Source organism: Labrus mixtus, chromosome 10 (genome assembly GCF_963584025.1).
Source record: "Labrus mixtus chromosome 10, fLabMix1.1, whole genome shotgun sequence".
In the NCBI taxonomy this organism is placed as follows: domain Eukaryota; kingdom Metazoa; phylum Chordata; class Actinopteri; order Labriformes; family Labridae; genus Labrus; species Labrus mixtus.
The window spans coordinates 26,828,793-26,854,506 of NC_083621.1; the positions used below are offsets into that span (position 1 = coordinate 26,828,793).

General features: G+C 43.2%; 3 protein-coding genes across 3 annotated transcripts in view; 1 reads left to right on the plus strand and 2 right to left on the minus strand.

Moving 5' to 3' along the window:
* The window catches only part of zc4h2 (zinc finger, C4H2 domain containing), a 185,741-nt gene that overhangs the window by 55,855 nt on the left and 104,172 nt on the right, over positions 1–25,714 (minus strand). The window lies entirely within an intron of this gene.
* The window catches only part of nxt2 (nuclear transport factor 2-like export factor 2), a 176,015-nt gene that overhangs the window by 47,263 nt on the left and 103,038 nt on the right, over positions 1–25,714 (plus strand). The gene's annotated exons all lie outside the window — the stretch shown is intronic.
* Positions 9,369–25,714, minus strand: part of efnb1 (ephrin-B1) — a 60,156-nt gene continuing 43,810 nt past the window's right edge. The window contains exons 3-5 of the mRNA XM_061048936.1: positions 21,941–22,033; positions 15,842–15,955; positions 9,369–13,456 (exon numbers count right to left, since the gene is read on the minus strand). Of these exons, the coding sequence (XP_060904919.1) occupies positions 13,062–13,456; positions 15,842–15,955; positions 21,941–22,033 (602 nt within the window). The 3' untranslated portion in view covers positions 9,369–13,061. The remainder of the gene's footprint in view (positions 13,457–15,841; positions 15,956–21,940; positions 22,034–25,714) is intronic.

Sequence of the window (25,714 nt, forward strand, 5' to 3'; positions counted from 1 at the left end):
GCATCAGATGATACGGGTCTCAACATGATACGCAGTTGATTAAATCAATACTCCAAGGAAATGTGTGTTGGGCTCCATTTAGATCCAATAACACGGGGGGGGGGTTAAACTGTGTGTGTGCGCACGTGCCTGCACATGCACGAGTATATCTGCGTGTACCCTTGAAGAGGACAGTAGACCAAAATAAAGGACAAGGACATTGTGTTTGTTTGCGATACGATTTTCAAATGAGTTCATCAAAAGTAAATGCACGCCTGTAAAGCAGCATCATGATCATCTGCAACACATGAGAGCAGAAATCTCTCCCCTTATCAGCGATGACAGACTAGATGATAGTGGTCATTTACTGCCCCAGGTTCCTAAATCATAAGGGAGGGATAGAAAAAAGAAAAGACAAGACAGCCCATGTAAAAAAACAGAGGGATATTTTTTATGTTTTATGCTCTGCTTTATTAGATTTGTTCGTCAAGAAGAGGACGGCCGCTGGAAAAAGAGCACCAAAGGAGGTCGGTGACGGGATGAAGGACAGATCTGGATGCTGAATATTAGATATGAAAGAATTTCCACCCATATGGCCGCTGCTCCCTGTGTTTTGTCAGGGATGGTTAGCAAAGACAGGTGCTGCCCTTAGGCTGTGCACATAATGCATGCACGCTGTGAAAAACACTGTTCGCACACAAACATAGCAACACAGGCTCAGGACAAGGGAAATAATTTGTGTCTTTTTTTTTTTTTTACTGCCTACCTGCTTTCTCTCATTCCCCCTCATTTTCTCCCTTTCTTGCTTTTCTGTCTCACTCCAGCAGTGACCCGTAGCAACCCCCCAGTCTAATGACCGCCACAGTTTGACATTCATTAAAGGTGGTCAATTAACCAGAGGGCCCGGAGTCACTTTCATTAGGCGACTTGTAAAGGTCTATTTTAGCCTGGCTTTAAACACAGGGGGGGATTGTGGGGCAAACAGGACGGGGTGCTGGGATACCTGGATCTCGGGGTGGTTGTAGTTGTAGCAGCGGGAGAGGAAGTGGGGGAGGTTTAAAACCTTCAGGAGGAAGACAAAAGCACCTCTGGAGAGTCATTTGTTTTGTTTGCTATTTGTTCTGTTGAACTGGATTCTGTTGGTGTTTTATAGAAACAAACTCAAATGGTGAAAAAACAGTGAAATAGCTGAACAGAGCGCAGAAAATGAGCTCTCATGAGAGGGAAGATGAAAAACAGAGCCATCTGCTCTGAGGGTTGGCTCTCTGAAGACGATCTGGTCTCGTTTCAATCCTTTGTATCACTCCTTTACAGTAAATCAAGGGAGAGAATTTTCTTCTGATGGTTTAAGCTTTTCTGTGTGTGCATACTTATGGCTGCGAGTGTGTGAGTGCAAATAGAGTTGCAAGTGAACAGACGGGAATGTTTTTCCCATTGTGCACGCTTCATGCTGTTACATAGCTTTAGAGTGCGTGTTTCTGGTTTAAGGCAGAAAGTGTGTCCCGGTCCCAGGCCTCTGGAGTCATCAGCCTGTGAAGGTCAAGTCTGATTCAGAAAGAGACAAGGCAGATTGGCATGGAAATGGAATCCGCTGTCTCCATGCCAAACGTCCAGACTGACTGACTGCCCTCAGCCACTCATCACATCCAAGTCTATCCTCTCATCGCACCGTCCACTCCTCCTTCTCCTCCTCCTCCTCCTGCAGCCACTGCCCCTGCATACCAATATCAGAATAACACAGAGGAGGAGCAGCACTGAAATGGGCCTGTTTAATAATCACGATGTCAAACAATGTCAGCATGAACAGGGAAACATGAATCCAGCTGTTAGCTGCAGCTAGGAACCATCTGCTTGAAGCCGAGCTGTCTCTTCTCATTGCTTTTTTTGCATATGGCAGATTTTGCCTTAAGCCGTTTTTAAGCAGTTGTTTTATAATGAAACAAGAAACGCACTTATTGAGCTAATGGATTCATAAGCAGCCGCTGCTAAGAGATATTGTTCAAATGTTTATAATATCTTTATGAGAGAAGTCAAGTTGGATGAGTTGGATGAGGCGTGCATGTGTGTGTGTGTGTGTGTGTGTGTGTGTGTGTGTGTGTGTGTGTTCTGCTGCTGTATGTAATGAGCATGCGCTTTTGATATGAATGAGTGCAGCGAGGCGTGAGATGAGTATGTGCCTGCTGGTATGGAACAAGTCCTTGCTCTTCGTGTGTGTGTGTGTGTGTGTGTGTGTGTGTGTGTGTGTGTGTGTGTGTGTGTGATTTTGTGACTGGTTCTAAGTGTGTTTATGTGTTTATGTGTTTCTGTGTGTGTGTTTGTATGAGGGACAGAGTGAGAGAGAGAGAGAGAGAGGGAGGGAGTGTTCATTGGGCTGAAATGGGTCCCTGCCCTTCATGAATATTCAGTTACCCCCCGCGTTTCCACTGATGTCTCACTGATGTCAGCTTGCGTGTGGGAAAAACAAGTTGCCCCAGTAACGATGTTCCCCCAAAGCTGCTTAAATTGCAGCAAAAAAAAAAAAACGAGACGTGTACTGTAGTTTGTCCCTAAAACGCAAGAGCAAGCTGGTCTGGAGCCAGTAATAAACTACAGCTGAGTGAAATCTTGATCTCATGTGGCACCCTCTGAAAGTAGGGCAGCACTTAGGTCACATGTTTAGGTCATTCACCCTTCACTGAGGGATTCTCTAATGCGTCCTGTCAACCGCTGTGCAGCCACAGCAGCACAGGGAACACAAAGGCATGTCTGCGCCGGCTCATGATGCTTCCTGACTGCTCTTCTCAGTTTTAATTTCTCCGCTATGTGTTTGCTACGAGTTTGTTGGTTAAGCTGAAAAGCACAGATATGAAAAGCTTTGTTCTGCTCTCTTCAAGGAGAGTGACATTGAGAGATCCTTCACCGCCGCACTGAGTGAGAGATGTTATTATTCTGACGCTGTCATTGTCAAACAGACTGGCAAGAGAGAGAGAGACACACACGGGCATGCGCACACACTCCTACACACAGAGTCTATCCGTCAGCATCCTCCATCTCTGCCCCCACAGATGTTGCTCAGTATTTAGGTCAGTTAGTTTGCAGATGGGTGGTCACTAACGCTTCTATTCGCTTGGGTTTCCAGGAACTGATACAATAGGCCAGTCAGCTCTCAGCGGTCACCCCGACGAGGCCGGAAGTGTAGCTCTTTGTAATAATAACGGACAGAGCTCGCTCACAGATACCAAACAGCATTAAGGTCTGCCTAATGACAGGAGCGACGAGATTTAGTCCGCTGTGAAAATCCAACGTACTGACGAGTGCTGGAGCTTTGGAGATAAGACAGATCATATGACTGTGCACTACTTACAGTCTAACACTGGGAACAATCCGAACACTGCTCCTATTATTACTACTGGGACAGTTATTATAAAGCACTTTACCTCTTTAAGGTTTGTGAACATTAATGGTATTTCTTTTTCTGGTATGATTACTCATATTGCCATACAAGACTGAATGATATGACTATATAATATTCTACTGTCAGGTTTTCATTCAATGTTCTCAGTTTCTGAAACACTATTCTCAGGTTGTAATTTTATATCCTTAACTAATCTTTGAATATTCTTAAGTGCTTCTTCAATATTCTATAGTCTCAGTTCAATAATCTCTATTTGTCAGTCAATAGGTCATTTGTTAAGTCTCAGGTTTTGGCTAAGTCAATATTGTCCATAATGTCCCCCCCACTATGTTTTTCAGTATGCTCAGATTCTTGTTTTTACTTTTTTATCAATTTTATTCACTGCTTTTAGTTTTGTTCAGTATTTTAACTTTTTTAAATCAATTCTTAGATAATAATTTCCAGTATTCCTCAATCTTCTTCCGGTTTTCTTTGGTATTTTAAGATGCAGAGGTAATTTTCCCTAACGTTGGGAAGAAATAGGCTACTTACAGTTTTCATTCCTTTATTTTGGCAGGTTTTGAATATATCGTTTAAGAGGGAAATTCAATCACATTAAAAGCACTTTCAAGATACCAAGACAACACGTTTTTGTCTTTACAACCATCCATGTACTTTTTTTGTGTCCCCCATCATGTACACACTGCTGACTTTCCATTACCTTGTAGGCACTGCTGGACTGCCCAAAAAAATGTACCATTGGCCCTTTTAGCTCAAACCAGGCCCGTACAGTTACTGTCTCATTAGTGACTGAAACATTAGTGGAACAAGAGACTTACTAAAGGTCAATGCAAAGCCCGCCATCAATGTACAGGATGGCTGTGGAAACAAAAATGAGGTCAGGATTTACCATACCGAACTGTACTGAACCAAACCGGACCACTTGGTGGAACGTGGTCTTAAGTGACGCATATACCAATGCTTAAACACTCTGTTTTGTCTGACTCCCATGTTGTCAGAGGAAAGTATATATAACCCATTATTGCTACTCAAGTAGAAGCACCTAAAAGAAATAAATAGTTTAAAAAAATGATTTCAGAATAAATACATTTAATAAACAACATTAACATTTACAGTTGAATGTGTTTAAGTGGAATTATATAGGCTGGATAATTAAAAATAAAGCAAACGGTCCTGAGAAAGATTGGGCCAGCAAACTGTCATCTTAAAGAAATCATCATATGGACTGCTGCCCCTGCTATGTGGGCTGGTGATTTATGATTTCTTAAAATACATTTTCCAAGATAAAATCATACGGTGCTAGAAGTGGAAAACCAGGAAAGTGCCTGTTATCTCAGATAACAAGTCAGGCTCTTTCTATTATGCAATATTTATTATATTGGCTGGATTTGAAGATTGTTTTTTCATATTTGTTGTTACTCTGTCATTTATTACTTCATTAACTTACTGTTGTCTACGCTAAAACAAAGTCCTGTTCTAAATGACACTGTGCACGCACACACAATGTCAAAGGTCACAGAGCTGATGAGTGAAATAGAGCGAACCAGAAAGAAACACACCCTGTTCATTTTGCTGTCCATGTTAGTCAGACTAAGCGTGTACTCTCTACTCTCTGTCTTGTGTTTGATGCCAGAGACAACCAAAAAATATGATGACAAGATAGTTTAATGTTAAAAGAATTAGGAACACATGAAAGATTGTGGAGTTGAAAGAACTGATTCTTTTTCAAATTCAAGAATGTTTGCAGAGTTATTTGAGCCAGGAGCACATTTCTGAAAGTGTTTTATTGATTTAATGCTAAACAAGAGGAGATACCATCGTGAGTCAGCGCCCATCACATCTTTATCTTAATAGGGCATTGATGCCTTGTTTGCATCTGTTTGACTCAAATGCCATCTGATCGCCGCCGAGAGGGACAGTTTAAACTTTGACAGCTATGAGATGATTGGCTGGTTGGGGGTCGTGGCAACATGTGATTGGTTAAACTGAAAGAGCCAACAGTCAGCTGAGGAGTAAGACAGAGGATATAAATAATTAATGAGTGCAAGATGGTCAGTGAGCCTGGTTGAACTTATGCAAAGTTTCTTCCAACTTAAAACATATTCCTAACCTTGAAAACATGGTAAACGGTTGAGTTTAGCATTTATTTTTACATTTCAAGACTGTGTACAAACTGGTATCTGTTCAATATTCACCTCATTTATGTCCAGTTTCAAAGATTCCTGTTTAATATTCTGAAGATTTCATCAAATAATTTCCCATTTTTCTTGTCAATTTTAAGTTGTACATGCAGTATAGCTAAAGAGTATTTCCTTAAAAATGCAAATGAACAGACACAATGTGTTTGAGTGTACTGAATTGTATTAAGAACATTTGAATTGTTTAATTCTTCAGCTCTGCCAAACAAACCTCCTGGGTTTTTTTTTAGTCCTTCACCCACCTGTCAGTCAGCCAAGGCTAGGACTCGGGTCGTTGATGTTGCTTGAAACCAGGTTGAAAATAAAGTAAACACTAACAATGCATTAAAAAAGAGCGAGGCCATTACTTTAAAGTACAGACGTGTGTCTGCGTTTGGGCAACTCTTTTGTAGTGTTAAACATCAAGAGCGGTTTGAGTGAAAGGGGGAAAATGAGAGAGACAGAAGGAACCAAAGCTTGGAGGCATAATACTGTAATTGGAAAATTGTGCAAATGCGTTTTGGAGTCATGTTATATAAATGGCCGGCAGAGATAATGCCTGAGATTCGAGGCATGGCCTAATTGAGACTCGGAGATGGAGGAGGAGAAGGGTGGCGATGCTGAGGGGGCGAATGAAGTGTGGTTTTAAATTGGGTGAAGGGAAAGTGGATGGAAATAGGATGTTTTCAAAGACATGGGCATACGGGAGGCAGAGAGAGAGAGAGAGAGAGAGAGCTGTTTCTCTTTAAAGGGGAGCAGGGAGGGAAGGAAAGAAAGAAAGGGAGTAATTCCCACTTTCTTCCACACCTGTGACCCAGCCGCCAGCCGCCCCAGCTATTTCTCCCGTCAGTGTGAGTGTGTGCTTCTTTTTCATGTGTGTAAGTCTCTCTGGTTCTCGCACTCTCTGTATGATTGATGACTTGGTCAGGCCTGGATCCTTGCCATGGCCCGGGCCTGATCAGGCATGTTCTGGTCATAACAATGCCATCAATATGTGGCTGACGGCTGTATGTGAGTGTGTGTGTGTGTGTGTGTGTGTGTGTGTGTGTGTGTAATGTAAAATAAAAATGAAGCCCAACATTACCCAAGAGAGTCAAGATGCTTTGGTGGAATTTCCTTTCCTGCCCCTCTGAGGGGATAAAAGAGGAACATTGTTTAGATATAGTTTCCCCCCCATTGATTGGAATTTGAATCCCATTAATTAGCACTTCCATGAACGATCCATATGCTACTGCTTGACAAATGAACTCTACTTTCATGGTTTTTTCTTCTCCCAGTTTCCGTTTCTCTGCGCAGGCTCAGGTTTCCTGTGTCTGCTTTGAGATTGACCAAAAATCTGCTTGATATCTGATGAGCAGCATTTGATGAAAGGCATTAGTGAGCCTGCATTATTGATGACTGTGGAGTGATGCATTAACTCATTAAATATGTATGTGTACATTACATGAGAACGAACATGTCCCATAGCATGTCATATTGATTCTGGTGTGAGTTACGAGTCTCCTGCACGAGCCAGATGAAGAAGAACAAAAAAAAAAACATTAGGTGATGGCACACCAAATCGCTTAAGAGCTTTTATTGACGGCCTCCCCTCCGGATGCTCGGTCACAGTTGAGAAGTTTCAGAGTTTTGAACTTGCTCGCTTGGACAGATCAAGGGGAGTGTGTGCACATGCAGCAGATTTTGTGTGGGAGGGGAGTGTGTGAAATAACGTGAGAGGAAACCAAGAAGTGGTGCCAACTTACACTGTTAAAGGATTCGTAGCAGTGTTTCTGAATTCTTTCCCTCATCTGGTTAGCTATCACTTTACATCTCCCACTGACAACATTATTTTCCACTCATGGCTTCTTTACAAGCCCTGCTGCCCTTGTGGCCCCGGTCAGAACTGAAAGTGACTCCCCTCGCTCCCCAGTGATGGCGCAAACAAAAAAAAGATGAGTAAACTATGCTAATGCAAAAACCGGTTGGTGATCATCTGAGGCTAACAGTGCAATCTAAAACATTGCATTACTCAGCTCCAAGAAAAGGCATTCATCTATGCTTCCTTACCTTAAAAGACACTGTGCTCATTTAGTTTACATCAGGTTGAAAGTAATTACTGTGGCTGCCACACGCTATGAATTTATATTGTGCCATTTTTGTGAGTCTAAGGAAAAGTTCATTATCCTTTGACTAATAAAAATGCAAGTTTGCTCTCCTTGTACGTGCCTCAAAAGTGACTTTATTAAAATCTCCAGTGATTTACTTTACTTTTTCCACATTAAAAACTGTTAGGAAAACTAAGCTGCTGAAAAAAAAATCTTCTTTGAGAGTGCTGCACGATTAGTATTCATGGTCATGGATAAAAATGAATGTAAGTTAAATTGTTCCCAAGCCACCACAAACTGCTGGCAGCTGTTGCTGTCCCAGGTGACTTGTTTCATCTATAAAGACATGCCAGCCACCATGTTACACAATAAAAAAAAAAACACACAATGAGGGGAATTACACATGCTCACATCAAGTGAAAACTCAGCAGGGTGTGTTTAGCTGCAGTTTAAAAATGTACCGGTGTTTAAATATGCAAATGAAGTGGATTCTAAGAGGGAGGACGTTGAGATACTGACAGGTAAATGGATGGAAATCAATTACATTAAAGAGACCATGTGGCATAAGCATTGTGAGTCATTTCTGGTCTTTTAATTTAGCTAAGAGTTGTATAAATATTAAACATGTTCATGTTCAAACAAGTGTCCCCGAGTCTTGATTACACAGGACTGTTGAATGTCAAGCATTCATGTGATGTAATATGCATTTAGAGGCTGCAAATCCCCCCCCCCCATAATAGAAGTGTAAAAATACTGCAGTGCATGCTGTGTATATTTCCTTATTTTTGTGATGTTGACTCTGTTGTTGAACACCAGAAGAACCCTGTGGCAAACGCACACACTCATAGACACACAGATAGAGAGAGAGAGGGACGTACACACACACGCAGAAAAACATGCAGTCACACAGTAGCTCGGTGGGGGGAAGGTTTTAATAAACCCACAGTAACGTAGATCTATGGGGGCGTCTCGGGACCGAGCCAGGAAACCAGATGAACGTACCTGCCCCGGGGCACAGAGAGAGAAACAGTGAGGGTGGGGAGGGGGGAGGGGGGAGGGCGGGGGGGCGGGGAGGGGGGTGCAGAGAAGCCACAGGCACATTATGTCTCCCGTTGCCCTGACTTTTTCTCTCTCTCTCCTGCCATCAGTCTCTTCACTCGCCCACTCTGTCCGTCTCTGCTCACATCATCAGCCTCATGAAAGCAGCCATGCCCACAAACAAGCCATGTGTTTGTCAGAGAAAATGCCCAATCACTTTAATGACATTTCATGCCATCTCTGCTTTCACAGAGGACTTGGAAGTTTGTTCCTTCAGTCGGCTAAATGCAGACTGTAATTTCAGACAAACGCAATGGAAATGCCGAGTGCAGCCAATCAGATCTAATTATGTATGAAGAAATGTAATTTTGGAGGACACCAGGGCAGAGCGGGTTGATACGGGTATTAGTTACTATGCAAAAAGGCGTGTCCATACTCCCGCAATATGAATTTATGAAGCTTGCCTGTGATTTCAATCTGACTAATGTATCAGAACAAACCCATCTGTGCAGCACTGACCCCTGAGGTGAGGGGTTTTTGGGGTGGGGGGGAGTAGTTGGAGCGTGGGCGGCTGGTTTATACTCCCACAATGAACCAAGGTGGTCAGTGAGATAGCAAATGAAATCTTTTTACCCACATTTGTAAAGCTTAAAATGAAGAACAAAGAAAGAAAGAAAAACAATCTCTCCAGAACAGATTCCATGGGAAAAATTTTATTTATCAATATGCGGTAGTTTCCAAACTGGTGGAACGTTATTTCCATTGTAGCTGGTGCCAATAGGTTACGCTGAGAAGCGGCGAGAAAGTGAGTGGCAAAAAGAAAACGAAAAAAAAAAACTTGACAAGTTATGATTCAAACAAAGGGAAACAAATTCAACAGGTTTTGCTTACACATGCACATTGAAAAATAATACTGTGGCTTTGAACAATAGCAGAAATCAACCTACAGTGAGGCTCAATACCATGAGCAAAGCTCTTTGAGCTAAATTAGGAAAGGAGGGAGAGAGCAACTTTAAAACAAAGGACCGCCTGGGAGATAATGAGTGGTGTAAACCGGATGATTTATTGGCGAGCGCAGAACGGTCACACTCTCATTCGCGGGCTCTTTTCTCTCTCCCTCTCTCCGTCTAGCCCGATAGACTTATTAAAACCGAGAAAAGATTAATCTTTCTGGACCAAAATGTTTTTGTTGCGTCTAATAATGGAGTGGAGGGTGTAGGTAACTCAAAGGCAGTGGAATAACACAGTCTTTATATGCAGAGTTAAGTGCTGTCTCCAACAGGGAAGTGGTCTTATCATTCATAGTTTCAATCACCTATCCATTTCAAAGCTGTGCTCTGACAAAGCTTCAGTCCTGAACAGATTCTGAGCAACTAGAAATCCTGTTGAATGGCGATGTAAAAACTCTGAACCCCATTTATTTAAACACGTGTGGTAACAAAGACTTTTTTTTTTTTTTTGACAATACTGGACGCTGCGAGAAAAAAAAGACAGCTCATGTGTCCGTTGCAATATTTAGTTTAACTCTAAAAGAAAAAAGAAAATAAAAACATATTGCAAACAGAGACAAAAAAATGCAAGGAGTCATACAAAACACACTTTAAAAAGACAGCTATTTACAAACATCCTCCATTACAAAAATCTATTCTTAAATTTTTCTTATGAGCAGTGTTCAGGTGAAATTACATCTTTAAATCGGGCTCTATCCATATATTTACATTTCTCTCATTTTAATTTTTTCTTCTAAAAAAAAAAATTGAATAACATTAAGTGGTCACAAGAATGAATAAAAATGAGATATGGTTGGTGGTAATTTGGTAATGACTCCCTTGGCTGGTGTAGGTGAATGGATGCGCACCGATCCGAAACAAAAACATTTGATGTAGATGTGTTTCACAGAGGGCCGCTGAGGGCTGCATGCTGAGTTAAAACACAGGACCACAAAAGCACGAGCAGCTGTTTAGGCTGTTAACTCTAAAGGTTAACGACACGCAAAAGCCACTGGAGTCTTCCCCGAGTCTTCAAGCTGGGGCCGCCTTTTAACTCAGCAGTGTGTGTCTCCGTGGATGGCAATAGTATGTGGCAGCGGATGATAGGTGTCTGCCGGTGAGAAAAAACATCGACTGGCAGTCTGACCGTTTGACTGGAGATAAAAACCTGGACCCGTCAGTCTCGGTGTGTCTGTGTCTGTGTGTGTGTGTGTGTGTGTGTGTGTGTGTTTGTGTGTGTGTGTGTGTGTGTGTGTGCACATGTGCGTCAAACGTCAGCTCGTGTCTGTGTGTGTGCTGAGGAATAGCTGTCCTTATCTGCTCCCCCTCTCCTCTCACACATCATTAACTGGGACTGCGGCGCTCCGTACTTTGGCAGCCACACTGTTTGGAGCACCTCGATCCAATCCCAAAACAAGACTGTTTGTCTGCCCGACCACAGAAGCATTCACAAACACACACACACACACACACAGACACAGACAGACACACACAGAAAAAAAAGTTGCAAATATAAGCACAAATGTACCAACATGTGCACACAGACAGATTTGAACACCATCAGCACCTGAAAGCCAGCTTTGGCATACACACACATGCGCACACACCAAACTGCTGTAAATCCTGTGTCGGTGCTGCTGCTGCCCTGGGCTGTGTGATAGCTGAGCTGCAGTGTCCTCTTCGCTGGCTGAACACCTTGACTGTGGAATATCCTGCACAGCATTTTTTATTCACAGCACAACTGGTGAGAGGATGGGAAATTAATGCTTAACTACCACTGCCCAACACATCACCCATCACCCCCCTCTTACCCCCCATCAACACCACCATCTTCCTCTCAGGTTAAAGTCACAGGAACATTTTCTCGCTCTCTCTCTCTCTCTCTCTCTCTCTCCGGCTGGTGAGTGTGGGCACTGAGATGGCACATAGATTAGTCACACGCTGACGAAGCCACGACTGCGCACTCCACCGAGTCATCTACAGATGGCGGCCAATTGGCATCTGACAATACTGTAACCCACCCGTAGCTCTCGCCATCCAACTTATATTTAGGGCATCCTACCTATGTAGGCCAGCCAATCAGAAACCAACCTACGCCCACCTCGCCCAGGCAGCAGGCACCAGGCTAACTGTTTGATGCTAACACCATAGCACCAGAAGCCAGAACAAACACATTTTTTTAACCTGCCTGCTGTCTTAAATAACCAGCTCACAGAAAGCTCATCAGACACATAAAAACCATTGATGGGTGCCAACTGGGACACTGGAAGGGTGTTGTAAGATCTGGGGCTTGTCTGCCTGTCAGCATGTCAGTCTGTCCTGTTTTTTGCAGCGATACGCTAACTTAGAGTTCTACCCCTAAGCTAATAAGTCTGCCCAGATACAAACTAGTCCTGACATGCCCACACACACTCACAGAGGGCGCACCCTGAAATACACACAAGTCATAAATACCAGAGTAATGGTAAAGCTCATATCAGACCAGAGGAGAAGGGAGAACTCCAAGCAAACACACATACACATACACACCTAGATATCAACAGTCCAGGTCAAGGTACGTGATCAGGAAGGAAAAAAAAAAGAAGAAGGATGACATGGGTGGTGAAAGATGGAGTAATAGTGATGATCTATTCAACTCTATACATTGTGCACTTGTAGGAAAAGTCTAACAAAATACAACTGCTTTGTGAACTGAATCAGGGTTCGAGGAAATCCTCCATCAAAAATAGTAAGTAAGGCAAACATCAGAGGTGCGAAGGGAGAGGAACACGTCATTTCACACACTGTGTCTGATACCTGAGCTATCTGGAGAGTTCCCTGGCCCCAGCACGGAGCCCTGACTAACACACACACACACACACACACACACACATTTTATACTCGCACACAAACTGCAGGCTGAGTGGCATTTGGGGCCTGTGTCTGCCTGCTCCTGGCTTTAGTGTGCTCTGATGGTGTGTTTAATTGGGTGTAGCACAGACTGTACTTCAGGGAACTGAGATAAGTTATATCCTGCCCGTTATAGGGGGACAGTGAACCAGGAAGCTCGAGTTCCATCTGTTGGTTCAATTCAGCCCCGCCCCCCCTTTCAGAGCGCGTTGAGGAGGTGTAGAAGGTGGGAAGTGAGGGGGAGGAGGAGGAGGAGGGGTGGGGTGGGGGATTGTCAAACAACTCAAACAAACAGAATAAACCTCTCTCAACAGTCAGCTCACAACCCCGCTGGTTACTGGTCAGTGCGTGTCTCTCCAGATTTGTGCAGCAGGTGGTAGAAATAACAAGGGCTCGAAGAAGCTTCAAGTCCAATAAAAATGCAAGGAAAGTGTCCTTCCCGAGAACATAAATCAAAGCGCTCCTCTCATCCTCTCTCCTGACGGGGTGGCTGGCTGTGCGGAGCATGTCAGACTTTGTAGTAAATGTTGGCAGGGCTCTGCGGGGGCATCTCCTGGACAATGTAGACAGGGTGGCCATAGTCGCCGCTCACCTTCTCATAGTGAGGGCAGTAGTTGTTCTCTGTCCGCAGCGGAATGATGATGTCACTGGGCTCCGTGCCAGCCGTGCCCCCGGGCATCTTGGGGTTGGACAGCGTGCTGAGTGACAGCGCTGAGGGGCGGGGCTGCGAGTGGGCATTTTTCCTCGAGCGCTTGCGCATCTTGATGAGCAGGATGACGAGGAGGAGGATGAGAAGGAGGAAGATGATGCAGCCGGCACCGATGAAGGAAAACACAGCCACTTTGGAGCCGAGGATGCCGTCCGAGCTCGCGGAGGAACCAGACTGGTCCTGATTCATGTGGTCTGGAGAGAGAGAAAAAAGAAAGAGACAGAAAGTTGGCTTAGAGGCTGTGCAAAAATGATTAGACAGGGTCCAAAAGACTAAAGATAAAAGAAAAATACAGCGAGCTTCTTATACATCCCATATGTCTTTTATATTTGTGAGATTTATAGTATCAAAAGAGATATTAAGGACCATCAAAAGATGGTTTTCATGTGCTCCATAAAGGTGATTTTTTGTTTCTTGCCATATGGGGAAAGCTGAGTTCCAGTATGACACATCTGGTGACTATAGTTTCAGTTCATCTAGCTGCTCATTGGCTGTGATTGTCTTACAATAGAAATGAAAACCTTGCTACACTTGATATAGCGTTGTTTTCCTAACATAGCAGAAGGGTCCAGAGAAAATGTTTATAACACTAAGGAGGTCCTTCTTTGCTTATTTGTAGAAACATTTGGCAATGCTCCCCATCCAAAATTATTTTCCGACATCCCCTCGGAGACTGTGGAACGAAGTGGGCAGAAACAGTAACAGCCAGTCCTGACCTGTCATGAGCAAATCTTACTGTTTCTGCGCCTAAATCAACTATGATCACAACCCCGTTTGTTGTTTGCTTTACATGACTAACGGCCCCATTGATGTAATCTAATTGAATTAGCTCCATCAAAATAGCCCACTAATGAAATCCGCAGCCATCACTCATCACAGCAGAGATTCCCGCCCTGATATGATTGAGCCTGAGTAACTTGTATGACATATCGAGGCCATGTTTCTATGGCAAAGGCCAAGTGAGATATGAAAAAAAAGTAAGGTGGGGCATATCTGAACATCTGATTTTATTTTATCCTTTTGTCAAGGGGGGCAGGAAGGGTTGGAGGAGAGGGGGTGGGGGGGGGCTGTTACTGGATGAGAGAGAGAGAATGACTGCCTCCTCCAGTAACTGAAATCCGAGAAGAACCAAATCTGTTTTCCATGTATGCATGCAGCTGCTGCCAAAGAGCAGCACTCACCTCCTCCCACCACCACCACCACCTCTTTACTGTCCACAACCCCCCCCCATCCCTTTCCACACACACACACACACACACACACACACACACACACACACACACACACACACACACACACACACACACACACACACACACACACACACACACACACACACACACACACACACACACACACACACACACACACACACACACACACACACACACACACACACACACACACACACACACACACACACACACACAAAGGCCTCATACCTCCGGAGACTGCCATGCCCACTAATGACTGTGTCTCTGCACTCTGCTGACCATTCTGCACTTAACCATTTATTGAGTAGGGGGGAATAACTGCTCCTTACGTCTTATCACGTCTAAATGACATCACTGAGAGCTTCTGATTTGAGCCTTATCAGTGAAATCAGAGGCGCGAGGAATTTAGTACATTCTGGGGCAGTGTGGAGAGCTGGAGAAGTGCTGTCAGAAATCTCATTCCAGAAATATCAGCCCCTCAAACCACAATGACACGTCCTTCATTCCACCCTCCACTTCTTCTTCACTTGACATAATCACTGATCTAACAATGGCAGCCAGGTAAAAGCCGAGGGTTTAGGGAAAAGTGACATTAGGAACTCTTTTTATAGAGCAACTAATGTCAAATAAGCAACTATTAAATGAGGACGGCTTATCACATCGGGACAGGCAGAACAGCTTGTACTTGGGAGGAAGTTTGTCGCAAAGTTGTGGAGTAAGTCAAAAAGTTGAGGAGCATATGCCTCCTGTGGAAAAGCAGCGGTGAAAATGTGCTGTGAAAACAGGAAACAGGGAGGGCCCAGAGCATCCACGTATAGGCTCGAGTGACTGCTTCAATTATCTCTGCTTTTAATCTTCATTTATTTGCAATTCTAATGAAGTTTAAAAAGATATATCATAAAGAGCTGCGTCTTTGAGTCTCCTTGGGTGCAGCACACGCCTTTGTGTTCAGCATGAATGAGGGAAGTGACTCAGGTTGAGCTTCGTTTATCTAAGGTGGGGTTTTCTTTTGGTTTAATAAGCAAGCAGCTTTTTTTGTGGCTATTGTTTTTATTCTCTGCAACATCCAGTTTACACCTTTTAACCATGTTGACCCACAAGAAATCAAAGGAGTGCCTGCGGTATGAGAAATCCATATAAGAGACTGCTTACATAGGAAAACTCAACTGTGATTTTTATTTTCACTTCTCCGGCTAATTGTGATTAATTATTAGAGGAACCCTTGGGGCTGTGAATATTCAGTTTTTACATTTCAAAAACCTTTATTTTACTAAAATATTTGCACTCTAGAGAGTAGAAAGCATTATTCAAAGAGTCTTGAAGCTGCAGTTTATGTGTATAGGGTTACTCTATCAATCTGCTCACCAGGGTTTCCTGGCATCGCAGGTCCAATTCGATCCTGGTCAGGCGGACTGGGACTGGACTCCGGTATGGCATTGTCTTCTGGAGGCTCCGGCTCTGCAGGGTTTGCGTTTGGGACTGCAGGAAACAAAAACAAAAAAAGAAACACACTCAGAAACTTAGCCTTGAAGAGAAACACATGTGCTGTGAATGACAATCACTCGTTTCCTCTGCATCCAGGATTATTTTTTTTTATAATTATCTTTTGATATGTCTTTTACACCCTGAGAAGGTTATCTTTGCATGTGTTGAAAGTGTCTCAGAAGCAGAGATGAAAGCGCAAGAAGAGAGGAAGGACAAGTTAGCGAACGTCTGTGAAACACGGCAGTATCCCTGTCCTGTCGTAAAAAATGAGCTCACATCTACATCAGCAGCTCCTTCAGCAAACACTCAGACAGGCATCTCCAACACTGACACATTCATGAGAGCAGAGAGTGCACACAAACACTCACATGCATGCACACATACAAACCCACACATGGGATATTCTTACAATACACTTAGGCATGGCAGAATGAGGGTAAAGTAGTTATATATTAACTTTTTATTGTTTTACATTATTCATCACGTTAAAAGGCCATAATATGCCTTATTTATTGCCCCGGCTTTAACTCTGCCTGGAAGAGGCACACTTCTGAAGAGGAGCACAGAAAGGAGAAGGGGGGAGACAAGGAGAAGAGGGGGGGGGGGAAACTGCATATGCTCTGAGGGGGACGCAAAGGAAACAGACAGTTTATCTGTCTGTCTGTTGTGATTTCAGCACGCGCACTTTGAAGTCTCTGTGCAGTAAACACTGGTGGGTCCGCGGCGTGGCTCTTTACGAGGGCAGGACCGGCAGACAGAAGACGGTTATAAACCATTACCGAAGCCGCTCTGATGGATTCCACAGTTCACTATCAGATGCCTCTCCTCTATCTGGCCTTATCTGCATCTGCCCGAAGGCCTGCTCAAGGGGTGTGTGTGAGAAATACAGAGGAGGGTGTGCGGGGAGGCAATTTACATTTCAGTCCCTCTTGGCCTGCGTGTGGCCGTGCATAACTGAGAATGTGTGTGTGTGATTTAAAAAAAAAAAGGACCTGACAGTCAAGCAGACTATTTTCTATTTTCAACACAGTTTGACCGAGACCGGGGGTAGAGACATGAATTTGGTGTGGGATGTCTGGAAGACAGGAAGGCGGAAAAAAGAAAAGAAACAAGGAAAGAGGGAAAGACAGAGAGGGCCATGTTTTAATGTGCAGCATTTTTCTTTTGGCGTTTGGCAAACATAAGCACACTATTAACAAATTGATCTCCTCTCCTCCTCTTTCTTCTCCATGTCCAGACCGCCGCATAGCTCCTCCACACTGATTGCAGCAGTGGTGAACTTAGCCGTGAGCTGTTTTGCACCGTTAATAATTGATGAGAAAAGACAGGAGTGAGAAGTGGCAACATTCACGTGTGGCAGGGGATACGAGAGGACACAGTGATCTGATTCAGTGCCGTGCATGCAGCCCCAACAGTGTGTGTCACTGAGCATGTGCAGGGAGCGTTCTAATGTTCTGACCCATTTTTACTGTGTACTGCTGACATTTCCCTTAGCTATGCAGACAGCAACTACCTCAGAACTGCCAAACCGCCAGAAGGAGGTAGAAGGCGGAGGGGGAAGGAGGAGGAGGAGGAGAGAGAGAGAGAGAAAAAGAGAGGGAGACAATGATCGAGCAAAAGAAGAGGGAGAGAGGAATGTGTTGGGATAGTTAGAGGGAGAGAAAACAAGAGGGGGGGGGGGGGGGGGGGGGGGTGTGAGAGGCGGTGAGTCAACATATTTTTAATGAGCATTGTGACACGATGTGGTGGAGGGGAAAGAGAGTGTAGAGCAGAGATGGATGTATAAAATATGGCCTACTCCTACTTCCCCTTCAATCAATTTCACTTCCTGTCTTACTTTATATTTTTCATAAAGACAAAAGACGGAACACGAGGCATTTAAAGTACAATTAGATATCGACGTGTCGGAGTGCATCATTTCCCCGAACAGATGAGTCAACGTGATAGCGTCTGGGAGTGTCGCCACAAAAAATGTAACAGTAAAAAAAAAGTGCACATTTCACACTCTGTGAGAGTGAGTCACCAAGAATAAAAATCCATAGAGCAAAGTGCAGAGGAGCGCGGGTGGACATATTGGGGAGATGTTGGGGACTTGGCCACAGGAAGCGTTGGCATTTCGCTGCGAAGACGGTGGAAATGTGGCTTAAACACAATAGCAGCCGGGGTCAAAGCCAAGCAGAGCCCAGATTCCTTTGTGCTTGTTAAAACAACATCCAGTGTGACTGCAGGTAGATTTATAGCCCTTTAAAAAAAACCTCTCAGTTCTGATTCATCTTTGAAGGGTTGTCGTGGTAACTCTGATTTAGCTATTGGACTTTAAAAAAGTGCAAATTGTAAATCACAGTTTTAAAAGAGACCAAGGCTTCATGTTTAAATGACATAAAAGTCAACAAGCCAAATATATTATATGTTTGATATAAAATCAAAATACTCTAGAAAAAACAGATTATTTAAACAAGATAGAACCAAAATACATTTTGTACTTTCTTGCTTGATAAATAACAACTCTGCGATTGGTGATTTCTGCCATTTAAGTCAATGATGGTATACACTGAATATTATGGCTGTTTGCATTATTTTGTTAATTAACAGTGGTCGTGGAAGTATGACGCTATTTTCCTCAAGCAAAAGAAGCAATTCCACACAGAAAAAAATCCATGTCTGTATGAATTGAATCGTATGTTGGACTACAATAAGCATTTTCCAGTATTTCCTAACATGCAAGACACACAAATATTCATTGATTAATCCATAAAATAATCAGTCCCAGCAGATGAATCAATCATGCATCAGATCATTATGTGCAGCCCTAAGGGTCACGCTTTCTCTTTTATGGGAAAACAATCATTTCAAACGTGCACACAGCAGCTAAATCTAAGTTTCCATCGACGCTCTAATTTCCTCGTGTCCTCTCCTCTTTTATAGTTACTGGGCTGGATTGGACAAATTATGCATCAAAAAATTCCCCTCACAGAAATAGAATTAAAAAGTAGTAGCAGCTGGGACGACAGCATCCTTTCAATCAAGGTTTATAGGGCACGCTGATTGTGAGTGACAGCTTCGGACCGCTTTTGGAAATGAGCGCACGGCTTTGGCGAAGTTGAGGAACAGCCGGCAGCCACAGAAACAGTGTCAAACTGAGAGGAACTTTCCTAGAACTTTCCTCGAATGAGACATTTTCCTTTCAACTCTCATTAATGTGAGTTCAGGGATTTGTTTCCCTCTGAGTTAATAGTTCTGTGTGAGAGCCTGTGTCGCCTGCATCGATGCAGCTGTGTTGTCATTTGGCGCGGGTGTTGCAATCCGGTGGCTGTCGGATGCTCAAATTGACCTACATGGGGAGATAATGCAATGCCTGTCTGTTTGTAAGATAGCTGTGGGTATTTTTCACTGTAGCTGCTGAAATTGTTCCGACTCAGACCTTGCTAGCATCAGCAGCTTGTTAGCTTCTATTCTCCCACTGACTGCCAGGATGCAATGCTGTCATCCAACAAGCCAGCATTCAAATATGAACACACACACACACACACACACACACTGATGATCTCTTCTCAGCTAGTCTCATTTTTATTTCTGACATGTTGATATCCACTCTTAAGGTGGAATCAGATCGTGGTGGTTAGCAGATGTTCCTCTCAGAGGGCCATCCCCCCCCCCCCCGGTCAAAACAACCACAGTTAAAAAATGGGGGGGATGTTTACAGAGTAACACATCTGTATACTGTACCCTGTCAAATGCAGGATATGGATGTCCACATATTGAGTAAAACTCTGTCTAAAAGTCGAATGCATGATGCAAACCAAATGTTTTGTCCAAGGATATCTAAACAAAGCTTGCTTGTTTACTTTAAGCATTTTTTAGACGACTTACCCCGGACCATTCACTGACATACTGAATTCAAACAACCTTCATTCTGTGAGGACTGAAAAACAATCAGGCGGAGAAACAGCTGAGGCACATCAGAGCCCTCGTTTCAATGTGGAAGTGAACTCCTGACTTATTTGGATGTTATTTCTTAATGATCTCACTCTTTGCACTAACTGTTTATGTGTGTTAAAAGGTTTATTCAGCACTACTGTAAGAGATTAATAGTCATGTTGAGTTGATGGTAAAATACTGATGTATATATTGTGATTTTTAACGGAAAATGAATCCAGAGGTTGATTACACGCAGAGCAAACAGATGGGTCAGGAGTGTTTTACGAAGGAAGACGTATTCTTAGTTAAATACCTAACAAATCAGAGAGCTTCATAACAATGAGGCAAGAAATCTGTAAATCCAATACTGCAGTCCATAAAACTGTCCTGCTCATTGATTTGTTACATTGTTTGTGATCGCATTATACAACCGAGTTTACTCAGAATGATATCCTAAAAAACCTTTGACGCTCAAAAGTTTGAACGTTGATTTTAAAGTGTTGTTTGCATTTTTAATTCTCTTTGTGAGACGTTTTTTGAACAAATTATTTAAAATCGCTTTTTAGGTTTCTACGGAGCCCCTGAAGTCCCAAAAAGTAAAAAAAAAAAAAAAAAAAAAATGCTTTTGTTTATTTGTGTTCACTTTTTATAATAATGGTAAGATATATTCCATATTTTATTAAATATATTAGCATACAATTTATATTCCTACTTTGTATCTCTCAGAAACAACTGAGGAGACTCCGTCCTTTTTACAATCCAAAGTACAAACAACAGAAAATATTCTACATTAATATGTAAAGAAAACTACGAGTAGCCTTTGCAAAATTACCTGATTGTTGTTTTCAACATAAGATCCGCCTCTGACAGGTCAAATAGCCAATCACAGTTTATGACGTTTGGGGTGGCACCTGGAGTGGCCAATCACATTTCTAGGGGGGCCCATGCCACCCTTCTGGACACGCCCCTGACTGTCTGCACTAACAAATGTCTACTGTAATATTTTTCTCTTAAGTTGTCGCTGAAAGCTCCTTAAAAAGGTCTTTGGTCAAACGTTTATTCATCAAGAGCCTTTATGAAAATAAATCCAACATGTCTTCATGGCTTTAACGTCATTACAGTTTTTAGCATGCTTGTGAAAACAAGTATTAACTGTAAACACATATTTTATGAACCACTGTTGGGATCTGTTCCTGTGTGATTATTTTAAATATGATTTCAGCGGAGCTCCAGTTTATCACTCTGTGCTATGAATCATTAAAGGGAGTTCTTGTCATGTTTTATGTCAATCTTGATTGATCTTGATGATAAATGTCAATCAATTTAATTTCGTTTAACGCTACATAGTAAAGTGTAATATGTTAATAAAGCTCTTTTCTTTGAAATGATGAGATCAAAAATGGCTCTATCTTTCTGAGGGTATCTGTATTGTGTTTAAATGTGTAAAACCTGACCATGGGTTTAGTATATATACAGTATATATAAATTATTTAATAATGCAATAGGACGGACTGAAATATTTCTCATAATATTTCAAGATGATTTACTTTTTCAATCTAAACTTTACAGAAATATAAATAACACATTAAAATAAATCTTAAGATTTAAAGGAATATAATAAAGGGCTGTGTATTTGACCAATCAGAACTCTTAAAAAGTAGAAAATTTACCTTCTTGTTTTTTTTTTTAAATATCACTTTGAAGGGAATAATAATTTGGACGCCATATTTCTTTTATGATGGAATAATAATAGATCAAATAGAATGATTCAAATTTATGTTTGATATGCAACATCACTTTAAATAAATTGGAAAAAAACGGTTACATGGATTTGTCATCCATGGCACCAAAAAAATAAATAAATAAATGTTGTCACTAGCGGCCGATTCATTTCACAACTTTCCCATCGTAGTAAAGAAGCAGTCCTGTCAGAGGCCGGTGGTGGACAAAGTCACGCTCGGTACACATGGCGATAAATGAGAATGTCACACCAAAGTGAAACATGGCTTTAAGGCAGCAGCCATGTATTGTGTTCTACATGTGGGGTGAGCACACATTTACCTTGTCCGACTTTCATGATGACTTTCATGGCTCGGCTCTTGCACACGCCTCCCTCCCGGTTCTCCAGGCCCTCGACCGTACCGTTGGAGGTTGCTGCAGGAGGGAAAGAGGAAAGGGGGTGAAGGAGGAGGAAAGGGAGGAAAAGGAAGAGGAGGAGAGAAGATGACACACTGGTTAATGAGCACGTCCATAACGCACCGAGCTAATCAATATTTACGACAAGCACTGATTAGCTGTTCCAGTGATTAGCCGTTCTCACCCTCAATCAAGCGCCAGCTCCTCTCTACGGTATCTCTCATTAACACAATAAAGTGAAGTCAAATAAATGGAACAACATTAGAACCTACAGAGAGGGAGGCTGGGCGCTGAGGTGAAGACAAGGAACATGGTCAGACCTGTGTGTGTTTTCTGTCTGAGCATAGTTAAGCAGTGAGACATGCCAGTGAGAGTTCCAGCGTCGTGCCAAGTCCTGGAGCAGCTTACTCCCCTCGGAGCCACATGTGTCATTACTCGCTGCTAGTGCTGAAAGCTAAATGCCTCCTTAATGTTTGTGCGTGCAAGTGTGTGTGTGTGTGTGTGTGTGTGTCCATTTTTATGATAAAGCATTTCTTCTTGTGTTTGTGTGTGTGTGTCCGCCTCTCTCCATTTGTTTCAAAGTGTACAGTGTTTGCTCTGACTTGAGCGAGGAGCTCAGGGTCGAGGGTTGTTTATTCAATGTCACATTCACTTCAGACGCTGTGACACAATTGGCTGTCTATTTTAGGGCCCATGATAATGACCTAGGCAGACAGAGTGTGACTCTGACCTTAACGCTGAGCAGCACAAGGCAGTCCTGAGTGTGTGTGTGTGTGTGTGTGTGTGTGTGTGTGTGTGTGTGTGTGTGTGTGTGTGTGTGTGTGTGTGTGTGTGTGTGTGAGGGGGGCCTAGCCTGTGTGGGCGCATGCGATGGCAGCTCTAATTTTGGAATTCCCCAAATGATCTCCATCTCCGCTTAGTCTGCTGTTTCAACTTACTCCCTTCCTCCGATATGCTTTTGTTTCTCTTCCTGCTCTGCCCTTCTTAGTCCCTCTCTCTCTCTCTCTCTCTCTCTCTACTGTCTCTCTCTCTGTTTTCTCGCTCACTTCATTTAGTTTTTATCTGTGGTATATCTAGCTCTACCCCTCCCCTTCCCTCCCTCTTAACTCAATGACCATCTCCCTGGGTGATTGCTTCAGATGGCACCCTCATTATGATGAGATAGTCTTAGAGAGGGTGCTTATCTAATGATGACACAAAGGGAGGCAGACTAAGCTACAGGCTGTAGGGGGAGGGGGGGGGGGGTGGTTTGGTCGGGTCTGAACAATGTTCCACAAACATCCTATCACTCAGCCTTGCTAGCATGATGTTTCAATGTTTCTACATGCGTTTATAAACTGATGGTGCATCAAGCGGTGTTGAAATCTGGCTCCGCAGCGACGGAAAAGCTCATCTAGTTGATTCATGCCTTGTCATTCCTAAGTATTATTAATGTTGACATTTGTTGCCCTGTGGGAATTCAGCTTTGAGCTCCAGCGAAATTGAAGAAAACCAAATAATGAACTGCACTAATATTTTGTTTCATTATCAGATCATACTCAGGCTCCAGATTTGGAGCAGAACCACAACATTTTGTTAGTGTGGATGGAGCAACGTGATAATTTGTGAGCAGGATTGTGATAACATTGTGTCAGGAGCTCTTGGGCGAATTCCCCCCGCGCTGTAGACTCAACACAACCGAGTGAACCGGACGCTGAAATATATACGGGGGGGCGGGGGACAGCCGAGAGCCGAGAGGGAACAAAAAGATTTGAAATTTACGTGGGACATTAATGTGAATGAACACTCAGGGCTAAGTGAGTCTTATGATTAATGTAAAGTCTTTTTCAGGGAGCATGCCTCTTCTGAAGGGAACATTCAAAGACGGTGAGGTGAACAGGCCCGTTCCACTCTTAAAGGTACACACCGTCTCGCGGCACTGAAAGGCCCAGACGCTACAAGTGCTGACCTCATCGAGCCATTTTCCACCCGATTTCTCCTCTTCTTTCAATTTTTTACATTTCCAGGGCAAGGTTAGACAAAAATGAGCCCTTTGAAGATCGAGCTCAAAGGCACTTGAATAATCTGACTAAGCGTGAGCGTCCTGCTATGAATTTTATATCCACTCAGGGAGAGCAAATCTTCCGAGTGTTAACTTCCCTCTGTCATCTAAATTAACTATTCCTTCAGGCTGGCTGACCGGGGCCCCGGCATCACTGATGTGGCATGATGATAAGTTGGCCCTTCTAGGCTTCTGTTTAGGCGGACAACTGAGACTGAGCCGGATTTATAAAGAGATGATCACTTTATGTGTTGTTTGTGTTCAGGCCATTTAAATGTCAAATGATTCAAGGCCTTTTTCTGAACTGCTGGAAATATGTAATCCGATTAACCATGTCCAGTTTTAACTACATTTCCTTCTGTGAAAGCATCTTTTAAATGCTGTTCAAGATGGAAATCATCTACAGAAACAAGTTGAGCGCATTAGAAACCCAAACAGAATGAAAAGCACAACACACTCCCGTTGTAGTCATTTGTACTGCTGTCTGCTTTCTGTGTATTTACATCTGTCATGTCACAGTTCACTCTAATACAAACGATGCCAGCCAGGTTTCTCAGACACTCTAACCCTACTAGAAAACAAGGACACAGTGCCAGCTTGTTTATTTTAATCTGAAAGCCTCTCACTCACTCTATCTCCGCTTCTCCTCCCTCTCTTACCCTCTCTCTCTCTCTCTCTCTCTCATTTCATCCCTGCATTCTGACGTTAATCCAAATCTGGATTTCCAGATATTAAAAGGCTGACGGTCATGGCGTGTTTTGGAAAGAGGAAACTGGGGAATTGGGTCTTCCTGTGAGTCTCGATGGAGATGAAAACACAAGGGGAATAAAGCAGCGACAGGGCGAGGAAGACAGGGCGAGGAACAAAGAAACTCCCATTCTGCTGTTAATGATTTGGTGGAACAAACCGGTTCAGCGTTCGCGGTCAAGAATACCAAAAGAAACTGGTCATTGCATGAAGGAATGTTGCTTTTTTTTTCTTTTTTTAAATAAAGTGGTCGGCTCCAGAGTTTGCCTTTTGTATGATTTAAGGCTCTCTTTGTGGGTGTGGAAGCATTGGCCACAGAGAGACTAGAGGGAGAACAAAAGATCTACAGCTGCTGAAGTCATAAGAGAAACCAGGTGCCAAAAGTTGATGTTGGGAAATATCTACAGTACAAATGTATCAGCCAAGAGTGCCTTACAGGGGAAATAACTGACCTGCAAGACAGGCTCCTGTTCCAATACCACACATACATCACCACTGCTAGCATATTAACATGCATGTTTATATGCACACGCCTGCATATAACCAAATGCACAGATTTCACAAGGACATTCGGGGTGGAGCTGGGAGACCGCTCCCGTGGGTGACCCCGATGGGAAGCATGGAAGATGTGTGAGAGATGCAGAGCTGCCCGGTCGAGACCAACACCAGCTTAGGCTAGAGTGCGATGCGGTGGTCTATATTTATTCTCAGGTTGGCTAAATGAGGTCACTCAGGTGGTCCTGCTGAATACATTCCCCATCTCCATCATGAATCATCTGCTGCTTATTATTCCTGTCCAGCCCAGGGGGGGCTCGCTTTCATACAGCACGATGGGCTGTGTGTGTGTGTGTGTGTGTGTGTGTGTGTGTGTGTGTGTGTGTGTGCGCGCATGTGCTCCTCTATCTATACGA